At 46.1% G+C, this 20,565-nt stretch overlaps 1 protein-coding gene across 2 annotated transcripts in view; it reads right to left on the reverse strand.

The window, feature by feature from the left end:
• Positions 1-14,666, reverse strand: part of HEATR5A (HEAT repeat containing 5A) — a 231,919-nt gene extending 217,253 nt beyond the window's left edge. For both annotated transcript variants that reach the window (XM_063947464.1, XM_063947463.1), the window contains exons 1-4: positions 14,437-14,666; positions 13,504-13,715; positions 13,003-13,111; positions 1,323-1,472 (exon numbers count right to left, since the gene is read on the reverse strand). In XM_063947464.1, coding sequence (XP_063803534.1) covers positions 1,323-1,472; positions 13,003-13,111; positions 13,504-13,715; positions 14,437-14,556 — 591 coding nt within the window. In that variant the 5' untranslated portion in view covers positions 14,557-14,666. The remainder of the gene's footprint in view (positions 1-1,322; positions 1,473-13,002; positions 13,112-13,503; positions 13,716-14,436) is intronic.
• Between the last annotated feature and the right edge of the window lie 5,899 nt (positions 14,667-20,565).

The following is a 20,565-nucleotide window of genomic DNA, read 5'->3' on the forward strand; positions in this document are numbered from 1 at the left end:
TTTTCAGTCAAACATAAACTATGGAAATTGACCAGTGCCAGGCCAGCTGCACCAATAAATCTAACAGCTACACTCTTGCCACTAATAGCAGCAGCTAATATTTCAATTGCTGGGTTCCATCCCTAAGGTCATACATGTGCATGGTGAGGACAGTAAGAGGCAGAGAACTGCAAATGGATCCCCCCTTTTTGCACCTAAGTCCCTGTTCTAATAGGTAGGTGTGGGATAACGCAATAAGAAGATGGTGTTAGCCACTGTAGCCAGACTTTTAGTTTCAAACTTCATAAATAGCACAACGTGGACTATGGCGTGCTCCGATACTGACAATAAAGCTGGGCACACATGAAGCGGTTCTCGCCCCAACACGGCTATACAGTATCTGTCAGATGGGGCAGATAATTGTGTAGCGAGTACAGATGTGTCCTCCCACATCCTTACTGCAGACGCGTTAAAGAGCCCTTCTAATCGCGCCTAGCTGTGAGTGTGTTTACTAACACCAAGCATAATTTTGTACATTTTTTCCATGAACATGCATATTCACTACGCGACTATGAAGCACAAGTAGACTCTACTGATTAAAATGCGGCATGCCTATATTATTTGTGTGATTGCGGCTGCATCTGCATACGAATGCTAGGTTACAGAAATTTCCTGGAAAGTAGCATTTTGTATGCAGCTCCAGCCACAGACGCATTTGAAGTAAAAAAAGAGAAAAAAAAAACCACCAGACGTTAGCAAATCTACCCAGGAACTGCCTTCTCACTCATGGTAGTCCTCTAACAGTGCATGGTGTATTGAGGCTAGATGTATGAGGACACATCTATATGGAGCAGTATGAGGACACATCTATATGGAGCACCAGGGCCCTACGGTCGGTCTAAACCCCGTCGGATTGGTTTCCACTATGTCAGTCCTGTTTTGGTATCATTCAGAAAGAGCAGTGTGTATGGACCTCGGCCCAATGTCTGCCAACTGAGACATTATATTGACAAGGCGATTTGGCAATGAAAGGATCGTTTCAAACTAATCGATTATTGGATAGTGTGTATGGTTTATATCTGCCGTTTTCTGTATTCTGTCTATATCGTTCTACTCATTAGCATCACTGGGCAATACCTTATAGTGTGTACTCCGATTTACATAGAAGATATCTGCAATATCTACTGTGTTCAAAACTTAATAAAATAGCCTTTTCACTTGATCTAGTGGTAATCATGAGAAACTGCAGTATCCGCATCATTCCTAGGGCTGAAGTTCTTGACAAATAGGACCCTCAATGTTATACAATTTTAAACACAAACTGCATTTTGGGAAGCAAGCACCTGTGCCGTTGCATAGCGCACAGCCATGGATCGGTCCGTCAAACATGAACGGGCTGCCTTGTATATGTCTCGATGGCAGGGCGAGGCAGAGGTTCCAAGACCAGCCACAATGCATTCCAGGCTCAGCATTATCTCGGAACGTCCCTGAGACTGCACATAAACAGGGAAAAATAATAGAATTTTAATTACCTACAGGTAAATTCTTTTCTCTTAGTCCGTAGAGGATACTGGGGTCAATTTGGTACCATGGGGGGGTATAGACGGGTCCAGTAGGAGCCATGGGCACTTTAAGAATTTGATAGTGTGGGCTGGCCCCTCCCACCAGACTCAGTCTAGGAAACTGTCCCCGAGGAGACGGACATTCTTTGAGAGAAGGATAGATAAGGATAGTGGTGAGATTCCGACCCAGCACACACAAGAGGAAAGCCAAGCTAACCAAACTTGAAACAGGAACAGCAACAGCTGAACCAACATTACTTAACCAAGTAACAGTGCAGGAAGAACGAAGCAACGGGCGGGCGCCCAGTTTCCTCTACGGACAACGAGAAAAGGATTTACTGCTAGGTAATTAAAATCCTATTTTCTCTTACGTCCTAGAGGATACTGGGGTTCCATTTAGTACCATACGGATGTACCAAAGCTCCCAAACCGGGCGGGAGAGTGCTGAGGTTCCTGCAGAACTGATTGGCCTCTGAGGACTTTCAGTTTGGTCAAAGTATCAAACTTGTAAAACTTAGCAAACGTGTTCGAACCAGACCAAGTAGCTACTCGGCAGAGCCGTGAAGCCGACACACCCCCTGGGCAGCCGCCCAGGAAGAACCCACCGACCTAGAAGAGTGACCCTGTACAGATTTTGGAACCGGCAAACCTGCCGTGGAATATGCATGCTGGATAGTGAGCCTAATCCAGCATGCAATGGACTGCTTTGAAGCAGGACACACAATTTTATTGGGATCATAAAGAACAAACAGCGAGTCCGATTTTCTGTGACAAGCTGTTCGCTTTACATACACCTTCAAAGCCCTCACAATATCCAGACTTTGAAGTAACAGAGGTGTCGGTGACAACCGGAACCACAATAGCTTGGTTGATGTGAAACGCAGACACCACTTTAGGAAGAAATTGCTGACAATTTCTAAATTCAGCTCTATCCTCATGGAAAATTAAATTGGGGTTTTTGTGAGACAAAGCCCCCAGCTCCGACACACGTCTCGCTGAAGCCAAGGCCAACAGTGTGACGGTTTTCCACGCAAGATATTTTACATCCGCCTCCTGTAACGGTTCAAAACAGTCCGATTGGAGGAAATGCCGCACCAAATTGAGATCCCAAGGTGCCGTGGGACGCACAAAGGGAGGTTGGATGTGCAGAACACCTTTCAAGAACGTCTGGACCTCAGGGAGTAAAGCCAATTGTTTCTGAAAGAAAATAGATAAGGTCGAAATCTGGACTTTTATGGAGCCCAGACGTAGACCCACATCCACACCTGCCTGCATAAAAAGCAGGAAACGTCCCAGATGAAATTCCAAATACGGTGGTAATGGTTAGATGTTACCCCCTTCCTGGCTTGGATCATGGTCGGGATAATCTTGTTAGGAATCCCTCTTCTGGCTAGAATCAGCCGATCAACTTCCATGCCATCAAAAGTAGCCGCGGTAAGTCCTGATAGATGAACGGGCCCTGTTGCAGAAGATCTTCGCGAAGAGGTAGAGGCCACAGATCTTCGAGAAGCATCTTCAGAAGGTCCGTGTACCAGGCTCTTCTTGGTCAGTCCGGAGCAATGAGTATTGCTTGAACCTTTTCCCTTTTTTATTCTTTTTAGAATTCTTCCTAACTTGATCATCTTCCTTGAAACTGCACCCCCTGGGTGACTGCTCCCCAACCTCTGAGGCTTGCGTCCGTGGTTAACAGAATCCAGTTCTGAATTCTGAACCTCCGACCCTCGACGAGGTGAGGTGAGAAGTCCTTAGCCACCACAGAAGGGAGATCCTGGCTTTTGGCGACAGATGGATCCTCTGGTGTATGTGAAGATGCGATCCCGACCATTTGTCCAACATATCGAGCTGGAAGGGTCTTGCATGAAACCTTCAATTGAAGCGCCTCGTATGAAGCCACCATTTTCCCCAGAAGGCGTATGCATAGATGCACCGATATCCGGGTTGGCTTCAGGACATCCCAAACCATCGACTGGATTACCAATGCCTTTTCCAATGGAAGGAACGCCATCTGCGACTCAGTGTCCAGTATCATTCCCAGGAATGGAAGCCTCTGTGTTGGCTCTAGCTGAGATTTTGGAAGGTTCAGAATCCACCCGTGATCCTGGAGAAGTTTGGTTGAGAGACCAATGCTGTCCAGCAACCTCTCCCTGGATGGCGCCTTTATCAGAAGATCTTTCAGGTACGGAATTATATTCACTCCCTGTTTGCGGAGTGGAAACATCATCTCTGCCATCACTTTGGTGAACACTCTCTGTGTCGTGGAGAGACCAGATGGCAGGGCCTGGAACTGGTAGTGACAGTCCTGCAGTGCAAACCGTAGATAAGACCGATGAGGCAGCCAGATCGGAATATGAAGGTACGCATCCTTGATATCCAGAGACACTAGGAATTCCCCTTCCTCCAGACCTGAGATCACCGCTCTCAGAGACTCCATCTTGAACTTGAACACTTAAGAACGGGTTCGAGGACTTGAGGTACAGAATCGGCCATACCGAACTGTCCAGTTTCGGTACTACAAACAAGTTGGAATATTACCCCTTGTTTTGAAGATGAGGTGGAACTGGAACAATGACGTGAGTCTGTACCAGCTTTTGGATGGCATGCTGTTAAGTTATACTTGCCTCTTGTGAAACTGGTAATCCTGATTTGAAGAATCTCTGAGGTGGGAGCTCTTGGAACTCCAGTCTGTAGCCCTGGGAAATAACCCAGGGATCCCGTCATGAACTTGACCAGATGTGGCTGAAGAATTTTAGTTGGGCTTCCACCTGACAGCCTTCCAGGCATCGCGGTCCACCGTTATGCTGAAGGCTGAGGAAGCAGAGCCTGAGATCTGTTCCTGAGCACCTGCAGTTGCTGGTTTGCATGGTTTACCTCTTGCGCCTCTGAAGGCTGTAGAAGCACCTCTGGATTCGCCCTTAAACTTGGCCGTCCGAAAGGACTGTAAATTTAAGGTGAGTAAGCTTTCCTGGCTGGGGGAGCTGCAGAAGGAAGATACGTAGACTTACCCGCAGTAGCTTTGGAGATCCATTTGTCTAGTTCATCTCCAAATAAGGCCTTTCCTGTGAATGGTAGGCCTTCCATGCCTTTCCTGGGGTAAGCATCAGCAGTCCACTGGCGTAGCCATAAGCCCCTGCGTGCTGACACTGCCACAGCGGTGGTGCGTGGATTAAGCAAGCCTCTCTCTTTTATGGCTTCCACCATAAAGTTTGCAGAGTCCTGTATATGCTGCAGGAGTAAAACAACATCCCCCCTAGACAAGGAATCTAACCCCCTCAATTAGGTTACCTGACCATTTAGCAATGGCTTTTGTGATCCATGCACATGCAATAAAGGGTCTCTGGGCCACCCCAGCAGCTGTGTACAATGATTTGAGTGTAGTCTCAATTTTACGATTAGCCATGTCTTTTAGGGAGGCTGCACCAGGGACAGGCAATACACTTTTTTGTGACAGCCTAGAGACTGATGCATCCACTATAGTTGGATTTTCCCATTTTTTCCTATCCTCCAGAGGAAAAGATGAGAGCAACCTTTTAGGGATTTGAAATTTATCATCAGGATAAACCCATGGTTCTTCAAACTGGGTATTCAATTCCTTTGACACAGGAAAAGTGACTGAGGACTTCTTTTTTACATGAAAATAAGATTCCTCACACACCTCTGACACCTTATCAGGAATTTGCAGAACATCTCTGATAGCCTCTATAAGAGCCTCTATTCCCTGTGACAGAGTAGCATCCTCCCCCTCCAAATCCACCTCACCCTCCTCCATGTCTGACCCGTCAGTGTCCGTCAGACTGCAGGAAATGGGCCAGAGATCGTTTTTGCGGACAAATGGGAGGGGATTGAGATGCTGGTTTGGTGACCGAGTCTCTATTCATAAACTCATCCACAGTCTATCTTAAGTATTGCGTCTCTTTCTCATTGCGAGATAATTTTGTAGTAATATTGGAGATCATTCCTTTAATGGAAATAAACCACTCCAGTTCAGCCCCGCTATTCTGGGAAGGTGCACTGCCCTGAGTACCCAGTAGTGAGCCCCCTGGAGGAACACACCGCTGTACAAGAAACACACTCTGTGCCTGACATAATGTAAATGTGACAGTACACACACACAGGAAAAGGTTAAGCTCAATTAACCCACAAAGAGCCCTTCAGGGAGACACAGTTATTTGGAGCCAGCCCCCACCGCGCCCTTATCACTAATGCCAAGCTTAGCGGGGTCGCAGACTAAGTATCCTGATAGGGGACTTAGGGGTACATTTACTAAGCAGTAATAAGAATGGAGAAGTGAGCCAGATTTCCCGATCAACCAATCAGCATCTCTATATAATTTTATAGTATGCAATTATAGATGTTACTTCAGTGCTGATTGGTTGCCATGGGCACTTCTCCACTCTTATCACTGCTTAGTAAATGTACCCCTTAGTACTCTAGGAGACTGGTACCGCTGAGGTAAACTGGAGTCACTCCGGAGGAGCTGCGCGTCTCTGTCAGTCAGCGTCTGTGTCCACTGCAGAGGGAAAATGGTGCTGGTGAGCTACAGAATAGCGCGCGGTCTTCCCGCTTTTTTATACTAGCTGAGGTAATCTGGTGCTCAAAATGGAGAGAATACAGTTTTAATGCTGTTATTGCCAGTGTGGGTACTGTGTACAGTGAACTGAGACGCATTTCGCCCCGGTTAGAAGCCGTGCGTCACCGTACCCTCATGCTGCCATAATGGCCGGCGCCCCGCTAACCAGGTCACCGGCTTAGTACTCACCACTCTTCATTCTTCTGGCTCTGTTAGGGGTGGCGGCATACTGTGGGAATGTACGCTTGCCATTGTGGGGCTTGCGAAAAGTTACCTCAGGAGCTCAGTCTCCTGTCAGCTGGGATCGGGACCATTAACCCTTCAAGAGGTTGGGCCGTTTCCCCCCGTCCCCCCCTCCATCCTAAGTCCCACGAAGCAGGTAGGCTGGTGCCATCCAGACCTGCCTGAAAATAACAAATATATAAAATAAATGCAGAAAACTCTTCAGGAGCATCCACAGCGCACACTATCAAATTCTTAAAGTGCCCATGGCTCCTAGTGGACCTGTCTATACCCATGGTACTAAATGGAACCCCAGTATCCTCTAAAATGTAAGAGAAAAAAAAAAGAACATATTGCTGTGAGAAACAAGCTACAAGATACATAGTTTAAGGATTAGAAGACACTTTCTTTGCTATAGATGTTCTTACATTTGTCATTGAATAAGCATTGGTGTCTCACCCACAAATATTATAAATAAATATTTAGCTACGTATGACACATTTTCTAAAAGTTTCTAAATATTTGTATTTGTAAAAAATTAAAATACAGAAAAGTTAAAAAGTGTGTGTGTGGGGGGGGGGGTTCAATTAGACCTGGTGACATCCTGGATGTGAAAAAATAGGATTTTGATAACCTACCGGTAAATCCTTTTCTCTTTGTCCGTAGAGGATGCTGGGGTCCACTTCATGACCATGGGAGTATAGACGGGATCCGCAGGAGACATGGGCACTCTAAAGACTTTTCATTGGGTGTGAACTGGCTCCTCCCTCTATGCCCCTCCTCCAGACCCCAGTTGTAGGAACTGTGCCAAGGAAGACTGACATTTCGACTAAAGGAATTGCTTAACTAGTGGTGAGATATCTACCAACTCACCCCCTCAACCATGCCGCACACATGGCATTCAACATAACACACACTAACAGGCATGAACTAATTGCAGCAACATGCTGAACCAAGATAACACAAATTGTGTAACTGTAATAACTAAACTGCAGGTCAAGTATGCACTGGGACCGGCGCCCAGCATCCTCTACGGACTAGGAGAAAAGGATTTACCGGTAGGTTATCAAAATCCTATTTTCTCATACGTCCTAGAGGATGCTGGGGTCCACTTCATGACCATGGGGTTTATAACAAAGCTCCAGTACAGGCGGGAGAGTGCGGATGACCCTGCAGCACCGATTGACAGAACTTGAGGTCCTCATCGGCCAAGGTGTCAAACTTGTAGAATTTTGCAAATGTGTTTGACCCTGACCACGTAGCTGCTCGGCAAAGATGTAATGCCGAGACCCCCCCGGGCAGCCGCCCAGGAGGAGCCCACCTTCCTAGTAGAATGTGCCTTCCCTCGACATCGGTAACGGCAATCCAGCCGTAGTATGAGCTTGCTGAATCGTACCTCTGATCCAGCACACAATAGTCTGCTTGGAAGCAGGACACCCAATCTTGTTGGGAGCATACAGGACAAACAAAACCTGTTTTCAGTATTCGAGCTGTTCTAGCGACATAAATCTTCAAATCTCTAACCACATCTAGAGACTTTGACTCAGCGAACATGTCAGTAGCAACAATGGGTTGGTTTATGTGGAAAGAGGAAACCACCTTTGGAAGAAAATGTTGACGAGTTCTCAACTCTGCCCTATCTTTATGGAAGATCAGGTAAGGGCTCTTGTGGGACAAGGCCCCCAATTCAGACACCCGCCTTACGGATGCCAACGCCAAAAGCATCACCACTTTCCAAGTGAGAAACTTCAACTCTATTTCTTGTAGAGGCTCAAACCAACCCGATTGAAGGAACTGCAACACCACATTAAAGTCCCATGGTGCCACTGGAGGCACAAATGGAGGTTGGATGTGCAGAACCCCTTTCACGAACGTCTGAACTTCTGGAAAGGAGGCCAATTGTTTTTGAAAGAAAACTTATAGGCCGAAATCTGGACCTTGATTGACCCCAATCTAAGATCCCGCATCCACACCAGCCTGCAGAAAATGGAGAAAACGTCCCAACTCAAACTCTTCCGTAGGAGCCTTCTTGGATTCACACCAAGACACATATTTTCTCCAAATACGGTGGTAATGTTTAGACGTTACTCCTTTCCTGGCCTGAATAAGAGTGGGGATGACTTCCTTGGGCTAGGATCCGACGCTCAACAGCCATGCCGTCAAACATAGCCGCGGTAAGTCTTGATACACACACAGCCCCTGCTGTAGTAGGTCCTCTCGAGGAGGAAGAGGCCGAGGATCTTCTATGAGCAACTCCTGAAGATCTGGATACCAAGCCCTCCTTGGCCAGTCTGGGGCAATGAAGATTGCTCAAGCTCTTGTTCTTATTATTATTTTGAGAACTTTTGGAATCAGTGGAAGTGGAGGGAAAACATATACCGACCGAAACACCCACTGGGTCACCAGTGTATCCACTGCTATTGCTTGAGGGTCTCTCGACCTGGAACAATATCTCTGAAGCTTCTTGTTTAGACGAGATGCCATCATGTCTACTTGAGGAACTCCCCAAAGACTCGTCACCTCTGCGAAGACTTCTTGGTGGAGGCCCCACTCTCCTGGATGAAGATCGTGTCTGCTGAGGAAGTCTGCTTTCCAGTTGTCCACTCCCGGAATGAAAATTGCTGACAGAGCTCTAACATGTCTTTCTGCCCAGAGGAGAATCCTTGTCACCTCTGCCATTGCCGCTCTGCTTTTCGTTCCGCCTTGCCTGTTTAGGTACGCGACTGCTGTTACATTGTCCGACTGGATCTGCACGGGATCTTGAAGAAGATGTACCGCTTGTAGAAGGCTGTTGTAAATGGCTCTCAATTCCAGATCGTTTATGTGAAGGCAGACTTCCTGACTTGACCATTTTCCATGGAAGCATTCCCCCTGTGTGACAGCTCTCCAGCCTCGGAGACTTGCATCCGTGGTTATTAGGACCCAGTCGTGAATCCCAAACCTGCGTCCCTCTAGTAGGTGAGAACTGTGTAGCCACCACAGGAGTGAAATCCTGGCTTTGGGGGACAGGATTATTTTCCAGTGTATGTGTAGGTGGCATCCGGACCACTTGTCCAACAGGTCCCACTGGAATACTCTGGCATGAAATCGGCCAAACTGTATGGCCTCATAGGCCGCTACCATTTTCCCCAACAACCGAATGCATTGATAGATCGACACGCTTGTTGGTTTTTAATATTTGTTTGACCATTTTCTGGATTTCCAGAGCCTTTTCCACTGGAAGAAATACTCTCCGTACTTCTGTGTCCAGAATCATCCCTAAAAAGGACAATCTTGTCGTCGGTTCCAACTGCGACTTTGGAAAATTCATGATCCAAACGTGTTGTTGGAGTATTGACAGGGAGAGTGCGATGTTCTGCACCAACTGTTCCCTGGATCTCGCTTTTATCAGGAAATCGTCCAGATATGGAATTATATTGACTCCTTTTTAACGAAGGAGGACCATCATCTCCGCCATCACCTTGGTGAATACCCTCGGTGCCGTGGAGAGTACGAACGGCAACGTCTGAAACTGGTAATGGCAATCCTGTACTGCAAATCTCAGATAAGCTTTGTGAGGAGGATAAATGGGAACATGCAAGTAAGCATCTTTTATGTCTACTGACACCATGAAGTCCCCCTCTTCCAGACTGGATATCACTACCCTCAGGGATTCCATCTTGAATTTGAACCTTTTCAGGTAGAGATTCAGATTTTTCAGGTTTAAAATCGGTCTGACCGAGCCGTCCGGCTTCGGAACTACGAAGAGGCTTGAATAAAAAAACCTTCTCCTTACTGTGCCAAGGGTACCAGGACAATGACCTGATCCTGATATAATTTTTGAATTGCCGTTGTTACTGCCTCTCTTCCCGGAAGAGAAGCTGGCAAGGTCGATTTGAAAAATCGGCATGGGGGGACGTCTTGAAACTCTAGTTTGTACCCATGGGAAACTATTTGTAAGACCCATTGGTCCAGGCCAGATTGAAACTTTTCAGCCAAATCTGGATTCAGACGTGCTCCCACCCGAGCGGACTCCCGCAAGGGAGGCCCAGCGTTATACTGCAGATTTGGCAGAAGCAGGGGTGGACTTCTGCTCCTGCGATCCGGGAGACGCTGCGGATTTCTTTCCTTTTCTCCTTCCCCTACCTGCAAAAAAAGGGGAGACCTTTGGTCTTTTTGTATTTGTTGGGCCGAAAGGACTGTATGTGAGAGTGATGTGACTTTTTTGCCGATGTAGGAGCATAAGGCAAGAATGTCGATTTACCAGCGGTTGCCGCCGAGACTAGCGCATCCAGCCCATCACCAAACAAGGCCTCATCTTTATACGGTAGAGCCTCCACATTTTATTTTGGAATCTACATCAGCATTCCACTGGCGAATCCACAACGCCCTCCGAGCCGATACTGCCATGGTAGCGGTTCTTGATCCCAAGAAACCAATATATTTCATGGATTCTAGTACGTACGCAGCAGCGTCTTTGATATGACATAACGTTAGGAGTATCTCGTCTCCATCTATTGTGTCAATGTCTAATGACAAGTTTTCTGACCACTTTTCAATAGCACTACTCACCCACTCACAGACAATGGTAGGCCTGAGTAGTGTCCCATTGGCCACATCAATAAATTACCTCACTCACTTGCGGTCTTTTGGCTCCTTAAGTGAAGCCATTCCAGGCGCAGGGAGAAACACCTTTTCTCTTTTATGACAGGGCCCAGTCTAAAATGCAGGGTGACTCCCACCTTTTTTGGAAAAAGGTTAGCTGCCTGAATTCCTTTTGGGAATCCAAAATTTCTTTTCAGGTTAAATCAGACCTGAGGTGGAGGGAAAATCAAATTACTTCTTTACTAAAGTAAACCCTCTCCTTGTGGTAAAAGAGGGGGCTTCGTAACTTCTAACACCTCCTTTATAGCTAAAACATGTTTTGAATGCTTTTTTGCTAACTTAGGACCTATTCCCCTGGAATCACTAGTGTCGACACAGGAATCAGAGGCCGTGTCGGTATCAGTTTGTACTACCTGTGCAAATTTATATGTGACTCAGAAAGGTCCCTGTAGATGAAAGGCAGAACTATTAAAAAAATCACATCTTCAACAGATTATTTTCATTTTCTGTATGAGATTCAGTCCAACCTCTTACTGATATGATTCACACTATCATGTAACCTTTCACCCAGTCAGGCTCTTGGTGTCATATTACTCCTCTGTGTCCCTAACATGTTTCCACAGAGTTAACTGCCACAGACATGTTACACACGTGCAGAACCACACCACAGACACTTCGGGATTTATAGGGGACAGACCCACAGTAAAATCTGTAAGAGGGATACAGATGGGATTTGCCAGTTCACAACCCAGCGCCAGCAACACAATGTCTGTGAACACAAAATGCCCACTGACATTCAGCGCTTTTATAATGTTAAGAACACAATTATATAGCACCAAATTCACTGTGGCCCCCCCTGTCAATAGTGGAGGAGGACCAGTGTTGTCTCTGCAGCCTGAGGAGAGAGAGAAAATGGCGCTGAGCAGTGTGCTGGCTGACTGAGGAGGAAGCTCCACTCTTCAATGGTGTGTTTCTCTTCAGCTTTTATGAGGTAATTTTTTATACTGGCGGGGGTAGGGCTGTGCCTCAGCAACTTATGCCCCTTATTTATGCCAGTTTCCATAGGTTTCATGCTGTCCAGGGCGTCCCCCCACCCGCGCACTGCAGTGCCTGTGTATGTGTGGGCAACATGGCACGCTGCGCTCCCGCCAGCCGCGCGGTACCTTTAGCCGTCACTTTCTTGATTGAAGACCTGTCTTCTAACACTCACCTGTCTTCTGACTTCTGGCTCTGTGAGGGGGGGTAGGGGGGGGGGGGTGACGGCGTACTGTGGGAGTGAGCATCTAGGCACGGCTAGCGTTCAGTTCCCTTCAGGAGCTAATGGTGTCCTGTCAGCCAGAAGCAGAGCCATGAAACTCTTTAGGAAGTTGGTTCCTACTTCTGCCCCCTCAGTCCCACGAAGCAGGGAGTCTGATGCCAGCAGATCTCCCTGAAAATAAAAAACCTAACAAGTCTTTTCAGAGAAATTCAGTAGAGCTCCTCAGAGTGCATCCAGTTGACCTGGGCACATTTCTACAACTGAGGTCTGGAGGAGGGGCATAGAGGGAGGAGCCAGTTCACACCCAATGAAAAGTCTTTAGAGTGCCCATGGCTCCTGCGGATCCCGTCTATACCCCCATGGTCATGTAATGGACCCCAGCATTCTCTAGGACGTATGAGAAACGGGGCTATTCAATTAGAGCCCTTTATTCTTGTCCACTAAATGACCCTGTTATTTGGCGTTAGCACATAGAATCCAGGAGAGGTTCCCGGACATATGCGTTAACGAGTGTGCCCCCCCCATAACGAGCTATTTATTGGGGATTTCTTTATTTCTGCTCAGACCCGAAAAGATCTCCCTGTCAACTGCAGCCAGGGATAACTGAATAGCCCCGGGGAATCAATCAGCCTGTGGTAAATTATCGTGGCTAATTGAATCCCCCCTTTAAGACATGTTGGATGGGGTGCTGACGGTTTCAAGCTAAGAGTTTGACCCAAGAGGCTTGGCTCATTTACAGAAGGACTGTTAAAAAAAAAAAAAAAGTCCCTCGTTTATCAGTGTATGCCAATAGAACAATGTGAAAATGAAAGCAGTATTTATAACTTCACCTCTGCATTACGGAGAACTTTTAGTAGGTTGGCAACAGTGTCACTAAATGTGCTTCCAAGAAGACGCCCCATCCTCTGATACAGAGCTCCAAGACACGCAACAGCAGCACTGCATAAAGACAGAAATTGCATTTATCAGATTCATTATGGACACTTCTTTGTTTATCTACTGCTTGTGAGCTCATGAAGCAGTGAAAACTGTGGAGAAGGGAGACAGTGGAGAAGAACCAATCAGCATTGAAGTAACATTTATAATTTGCATGCTATAAAATTATACAGAGCAGCTGATTGGTTGCCGTGGGCAACTTCTACACTGCCTCACTTCTCCACTCTTTTTACTGCTTCATGATTAGACCCCAAAAACAGTTAAAATAAAGCAGAAGAGGTCATAAGGAAATAATCATCACTGTACAGCGGGAGTAGAGCAAAGTGAAGGTTGGTACAACAGGTTCACCAGGTAAGAAATCAGATGAATTGCTAAGACATAACACAAATACACACAGCTTGTTGGGGAGGTAGATGGGAGAATCGTCCTTGCTGCGGATCAACTCATTGCATCGATCAATGGTCTCATAGACTGAAAAAGTGTCTCCTGAACTGTAAACAACAGCAAGATTGTGTGCCAGCAATCGCCGAACTGGGGGACCAGGAGAGCCCATCATCACCAAAGTCAACTGCTCAACCAACTGCTTCTGATTCAGCTTTATTTCCGCCTGTAAAACAGAAAAATTATTCAGTAAATATGCAAAACTACTCCATTCCAGAATTATCCCACAGTAACACAACAATGAGCCCCCGTGTAACACAACAATGAGCCCCCGTGTAACACAACAATGAGCCCCCGTGTGCTACCTCATATTTAAGTGAAAATAATTCAAACATAAACTGCACCCGATGTTCTGTTGGTGCAATCAGTGGGGTGATGTGCCACGCACATACTGTATTTGTCATGTACGATTTCTGTGTGCTCCTCTATGGGAGGTGATGCAAGATCAGCGATGTAGGGGGTTGCAACACTGTGCCCGGAACGCGATGAACCGCACATTGCACCTAACTGAATTGCCCCCTAGTGTCAGGGTAAGAACAGGATGACAGAACTAAAGTAAGACACATAATACATTATTTTAAAAATAAAAACTGTATAAAATCAGGCCAAATGTATTTGAATTACAAAGTTTCTTCTAATCCTTATTTCTTTCCCAAGACCTTTAATATGAACATCTAGCAATGTATGTCCTGGTGCAATCACCTCCCATACAGGCACACTGTAAGTGGGGAACAGTTTAGGTTAGGAATACTTTTGCAGCGAGAACATCATGTAACGGTGCACTGCTCAGCCTAGTGCTGACGATCACCCGATCACCCAATTACTGTACAGAGAACCCTCGCTCAGCCCCAGGGCACCCAGCAGCGTCCGCCCCCCTGACCCATTACCCGGGCAGTAACGGGCAGTGTGATCCGCAGGTACCGGAGCCATTCTAGTATACGCAGACCCCGCTGTGGCTCTTGCTGCCCAGCAACATCCAGCATCACCAGCTGGCCGGGCGGCTCCATTATTTCTAGGTCAAGAACCGGACCGTAGCTTCAACATCTGGGCTCTATGCACAGGTCTGCCGGAGCCGCCGCCAATCTTCCTGCTATCGGCAATCGCCTGAAAGGCGTTCCTGCCAATCGCAGGCTTGGTTATCGGCTCACAGAGCTGCAGCCAGAGCAGACTGCAGAACGTCGATGAAATGGATTTGATCTGGATAATATATATTTTAACAGTTTGCGCTGTCGCCTACTTAGTTTAATAATAAATCTTTCATTAACGTTAAATAAGCTTTTGAGAATTTTGTTTATTTTTTTACAGGAAGGTTATATTTGTGTGGGCCCAATTCAGAGGTGAAATTGCATCGCATGCGTTCGCAGTGGATTTGCGCAAATATGCTAATGACTCAGCTGCCATCTTGTGCACTACTGGTGTCTCACATCCGTCGCTTATACACAAGCGGAAACATGGCAAACAGCTGGTGCACATTAGTCTGACCATGACTGGACCTCTGCGTACCCCTATGCTGCATCAGAATGAGCATCTCACCTAAGGCGCTAGGCAGTAGCAGATCTTGCCACAGGCAAGCAGGACTTTTGCCCGGGGCGCCGCCATCCGGAGGGTGCCGCACAAGGGCAAGATCCGCTGCTGCTGCTGTGTGCCCCCCTGCTGCCGCTGGGAAGGGAAACTTGACGCGTACGCGTCTAGTTTTCCTTCGTGGAGAGGTCCTTTGCTGTGTGGTGCGCAATGACGTCATCGCGCACCGCACATCATTTCAGTCTGTACAGGGGGCGTAAATGACCACGCCCCCTGTAGGAAGCCACGCCCCCTAATGCCGCACAGGGCGCCAGAAGTCCCGGAACCAGCCCTGGCGCTAGGGCAGTGGTTTCCAAACTTTTTTTAAATCACGGCGCCCTAGAATATCAGAATTTTTTTCACGGCACCCCTAGGCCAAAAATTTATTGAGAAATTTAGAAAGAAATATTACATTAAGTAGATCGCGTTTATATGTCATCCTTAGGGTCAGTTGTGTGGTGAGGGACAAGATTTGCATCTGTTTGGCCACATATTTTATGACTGGCAGCCACCAGCACTGGTTTTGCCTATTATATTGACCATGAATAATTTGAATTGGTCCTGGACCACCAAACCAGGGCAACCCTGCAAGTGTCCTGAGGCACCCCAGGGAGCCACTGCACAGTTTGAGAACCTCTGCGCTAGGGCCTTTCCTGCTATGTATGAACTTGAAGAGATCCTCGCATTTTCTTAACCACTCCCAGTTTCCTTCCCAAAACACTGACTACCTGTCACTCACTTTGCAATCCTCTCTGTCTCCACAATGGCTTATCAATCGATGCCCACTGTGGCTTTGGCGAATGCACAGTGGGGGGAAAAAATCGCTCCGCTGCATCTGACATTGGGGTATATTTACTAAAGTGCGGGTTTTTAGTAGTGGAGATGTTACCTGTAGCAACAAATCAGATTCTATTATCTAGCACCTTCTACAATCTTGAAGGTAATAGCTAGAATCTGATTGGTTGCTATGGGCAATGGGCCTAATTCTGAGTTGAGCGCAGCAGCAAAATTGTTAGCAGTTGGGCAAAACCATGTGCACTGCAGGGGGCAGATATAACATGTACAGAGAGAGTTACATTTGGGTGGGGTGTGTTCAAACTGAACTCTAAATTGCAGTGTAAAAATAAAGCAGCCAGTATTTACCCTGCACAGAAACAAAATAACCCACCCAAATCTAACTCTCTCTGCAAATGTTTTATCTGCCCCACCTGCAGTGCACATGGTTTTGCCCAACTGCTAACAAATTTGCTACTGCGATCAACTCAGAATTACCCCCAATATCTCCACTTCTAAAAACCTGCACTATGGCCCTCATTCCGAGTCGTTCGCTCGTTCTTTTTTTTCGCATCGCAGTGAAAATCAGCTTAGAGCGCATGCGCAATGTTCGCACTGCGACTGCGCTAAGTAATTCTGCTATGAAGAAAGGATTTTTACTCACGGCTTTTTGTTCGCACCGGCGAACGTAGTGTGATTGACAGGAAATGGGTGTTACTGGGCGGAAACACTGCGTTTTATGGGCGTGTGGCTGAAAACGCTACCGTTTCCGGAAAAAACGCAGGAGTGGCCGGAGAAACGGGGGAGTGTCTGGGCGAACGCTGGGAGTGTTTCTGACGTCAAACCAGGAACGACAAGCACTGAACTGATCGCACAGGCAGAGTAAGTCTGGAGCTACTCTAAAACTGCTAAGTTTTTTTTTCTCGCAATATTGCGAATCTTTCGTTCGCAATTTTAAGATGCTAAGATTCACTCCCAGTAGGCGGCGGCTTAGCGTGAGTAAATCTACTAAAAACAGCTTGCGAGCGAACAACTCGGAATGACCACCCATATTAAATCAAATTATTTACACAACAAAGCAAAAATGCTCGTAGGTGTTTTTCATACTTTTTACCTTGTTTTTTGCTTTCACACAGAAGCACTGTTAATTACCTTTGCTTGTTTTGTTTTTTCATCATTTCCAATGTCTGGTCATTACCTTTGAGCAGGGCAACAAACTTGCTCTCTGTTTTAAATATAATAATTTGTGCACATTAAATATTAATGCTCCAAATAAGCCATACTTGGATACTCTTCTGGAATTGTGGGAGGCTCATGAATCGCGGGTGCCTCTCCCAGATGCCTGAAAAACTAAGGCCCAGATTTATCAAGCCTTAGAGAGTGATAAATTGCTTGGTGATAAAGTACCAACCAATCAGCTCCTGTCATTTTTCAAACACAGGGATATTTAATAAAACATAATTATCTCATAAAAGCTGGAAATGTGATATTTATGTTCTCTGGAGATGGAGATAAATATCTCCTCTCCAGTGGCAGTTGCAGAGTAGTCCAAAATTCATGCAGTGAAGCCACACCAACTGCCACGTGCCACCCCAAACACTGCCAGACAGTGCTGTTCGGGACTCAATGGCAGTTGGTGTGGCTCCCCTGTTTGAATTTTGGACTGTGCTGTCACTGGAGAGGAGATACAGTGGGGATAGAAAGTTTGGGCAGCCCAGGCAAAAATTCATTTTAATGTGCAAAAAGAAGCCAAGGAAAGATGGAAAAATCTCCACAAGGCATCAAATTACAGATTAGACATTCTTATAACATGTCAAAAAAAGTTTGATTTTATTTCCATCATTTATACTTTCAAAAGAACAGAAAACAAAAAATGGCATCTGCAAAAGTTTGGGCACCCTGTAGAGTTAATACCTTGTACTGCCCCTTTCGGCAAGTATCACAGCTTGTAAACGCTTTCTGTAGCTAGCCAAGTGTCTTTCAATTCTTGTTTGAGGTATCTTCGCCCATTCTTCCTTACAAAAGTCTTCCAGTTCTTTGAGATTCCTGGGCTGTCTGTGACGCACAGCTCTTTTAAGGTCTATCCATAGATTTTCAATTATGTTGAGGTCAGGAGATTGTGAAGGCAATGGCAAAACCTTAAATTTACACCACTTGATGTAATCCACCGTGGATTTTGAGGTGTGTTTAGGATCATTATCCATTTGTAGAAGCAAGCCTCTCTTTAACTTCAGCTTTTTCACAGATGGCATCAAGTCAACGTCCAAAATTTGTTGGAATCCTATTTAATCCATTTTTCCTTCTACTCGTGAAATGTTCCCTGTGCCACTGGCTGCAATACAACCCCAAAGCATGATTGATCCACCCCCATGCATAACAGTTAGACAGAGGTTCTTTTCATTAAATTCTGTGCCCTTCCTTCTCCAAACGTACCTTTGCTCATTCCGGCCAAAAAGTTCTATTTTAACCTCATCAGTCCACAGAACTTTATTCCAAAATGCATCAGGCTTGTCTATATGTTCATTTGCAAACTTCAAACGCTGATTTTTGTGGTGAGGACGTAGAAGAGGTTTTCTTCTGATGACTCTTCCATGAAGACCATATTTGAACAAGTATCTCTTTATAGTGGAATAGTGTACCGCAACTCCAGTGTCTGCCAGATCTTCCTGGAGGAATTGTGCAGTCAAACGTGGATTTTTACTTGCTTTTCTCACAATCCTGCAAGCTGTTCTGTCTGATATTTTTCTTGGTCTTCCAGATCTTGCTTTAACTTCCACTGTTCCTGATGACTGCCATTTCTTAATTACATTCTGAACAGAGGATATGGGCATCTGATAACGCTTTGCTATCTTCTTAAAGCCTTCTTCTGCTTTGTGAGCGTCAACTATTCTCAGTTTCAGTGTTCTACACAACTGCTTAGAGGAACCCATGGTGCTGATTGTTGGAGCAAGGTCAGATGAGTCTGGGCTTTTAAAACCTTTGAGATTGACATCACCTGGTCTTTCCAGACGATGATTGAGAACAATCCATGACACTGCCAGGTCTCAGCTGTCCAAAGGGGGCAGTACAAGGTATTAACTCTGCAGGGTGCACAAACTTTTGCAGACGCCATTTTTTGTTTTCTGTTCTTTTGAAAGTGTAAATGATGGAAATGAAATCAAACTTTTTTTGACGTGTTATAAGAATGTCTAATCTGTAATTTGATGCCTTTTGGAGATTTTTCCATCTTTCCTTGGCCTCTTTTTGCACATTAAAATGAATTTTTGCGTGGGGTGCCCAAACTTTCGATCCCCACTGTATTTATCTTCATCTTGTCACAAATGAGGGCTGGTGTTGGCAGCGGGAAGCCCAGTTGTAGGGGCTGACGGGTACCTGAATTTAGGAGGTGAGATGGGACTCCTAGACATGCAAAGGAGCTGCAGTACCAATGCCCGAAGGCGTGACCACGACAACTGGAGGTGACTTTAAGGTTCTTATTAAATAATAAAAGTTATAGAAAGTGCAACAAAACATTAACCGTCAAAGAAAGTCTCTGAGTTCCTACTGGTTTGAGAAAAGCAACTGGGGAGTTGGTTTAAAGTGCTTTATGATGCTAGAGATCGCAGGTAAAGCATTTAAGTGACGCTAGGGATCATAGAAATAGCACTTCACTGTAATTGCAGATTCTTGAAGATAGTGAGAGCAAAGCACCACTGGAGAAGAGCTGCTGGAAGCCGGGGCACACACTCTGCCAACGCAGGGTGCCATAGCAAGAGAGTCAGGCTGCACCACAGAGTGTAATCACAGGAGAGTCAGGCTGCACCACAGAGTGTAATCACAGGAGAGTCAGGCTGCACCACAGAGTGTAATCACAGGAGAGTCAGGCTGTACCGTAGAGTGTAATCACAGGAGAGTCAGGCTGTACCGCAGAGTGTAATCACAGGAGAGTCAGGCTGTACCGTAGAGTGTAATCACAGGAGAGTCAGGCTGCACCACAGAGTGTAATCACAGGAGAGTCAGGCTGCACCGCAGAGTGTAATTACAGGAGAGTCTCTAGTAAAGTGTCACAACTGAGGGCCTGAGTTGACGGGAGGCAACCTCAGTTGTAGGGGCTGAGATGTAACGGAACCTGGGAGGTTGTATCAGACCCCTAGACATGTAAGTAACATGTAGAATAACTGCCCGAAGGCGTGACCACGACAACCAGGATAAAAGTCAATGATGTTTATTATGACAAACTCCGTAACACAGCAGCAGTAAAGGAAACATAAAAGTCAACAGAGGATAAATACAATTCCTGGGTACTACAGGGTGGCAAGGGCCACAGGCACTGGTAGTGTGAGACAGTTCTTATAATCTTCTAGTTGGAAAGTCCTTACCAGGCCTGACTGTAGCAATGGAGAGAACCCAGGATCGTACCAGCTGGTGTTCCAGGAAAGGCTGGGCTGCTGAAGATAAAACGGCTGCTGTGGATACTGGCTGGAACCAGACTGTTGTTGGTACGGAGTGGATACTGGCTGGAACCAGTTAAATAATAAACGAACTTGAGAGCGATGAAATAATAATGAAGTTTGGAGTTTGAGAGCGGTGAAATAATAATACCGGTGGAGAGTGGTAAACTGCAGAAAGGACACCAGCCCTTTAAGAGAAGCTGTACACTGCTGGAAGCTGGGCTGGAAGCAGGTGATTGATAATGAAGTTTG

Source organism: Pseudophryne corroboree, chromosome 12 (genome assembly GCF_028390025.1).
Source record: "Pseudophryne corroboree isolate aPseCor3 chromosome 12, aPseCor3.hap2, whole genome shotgun sequence".
In the NCBI taxonomy this organism is placed as follows: Eukaryota; Metazoa; Chordata; class Amphibia; order Anura; family Myobatrachidae; genus Pseudophryne; species Pseudophryne corroboree.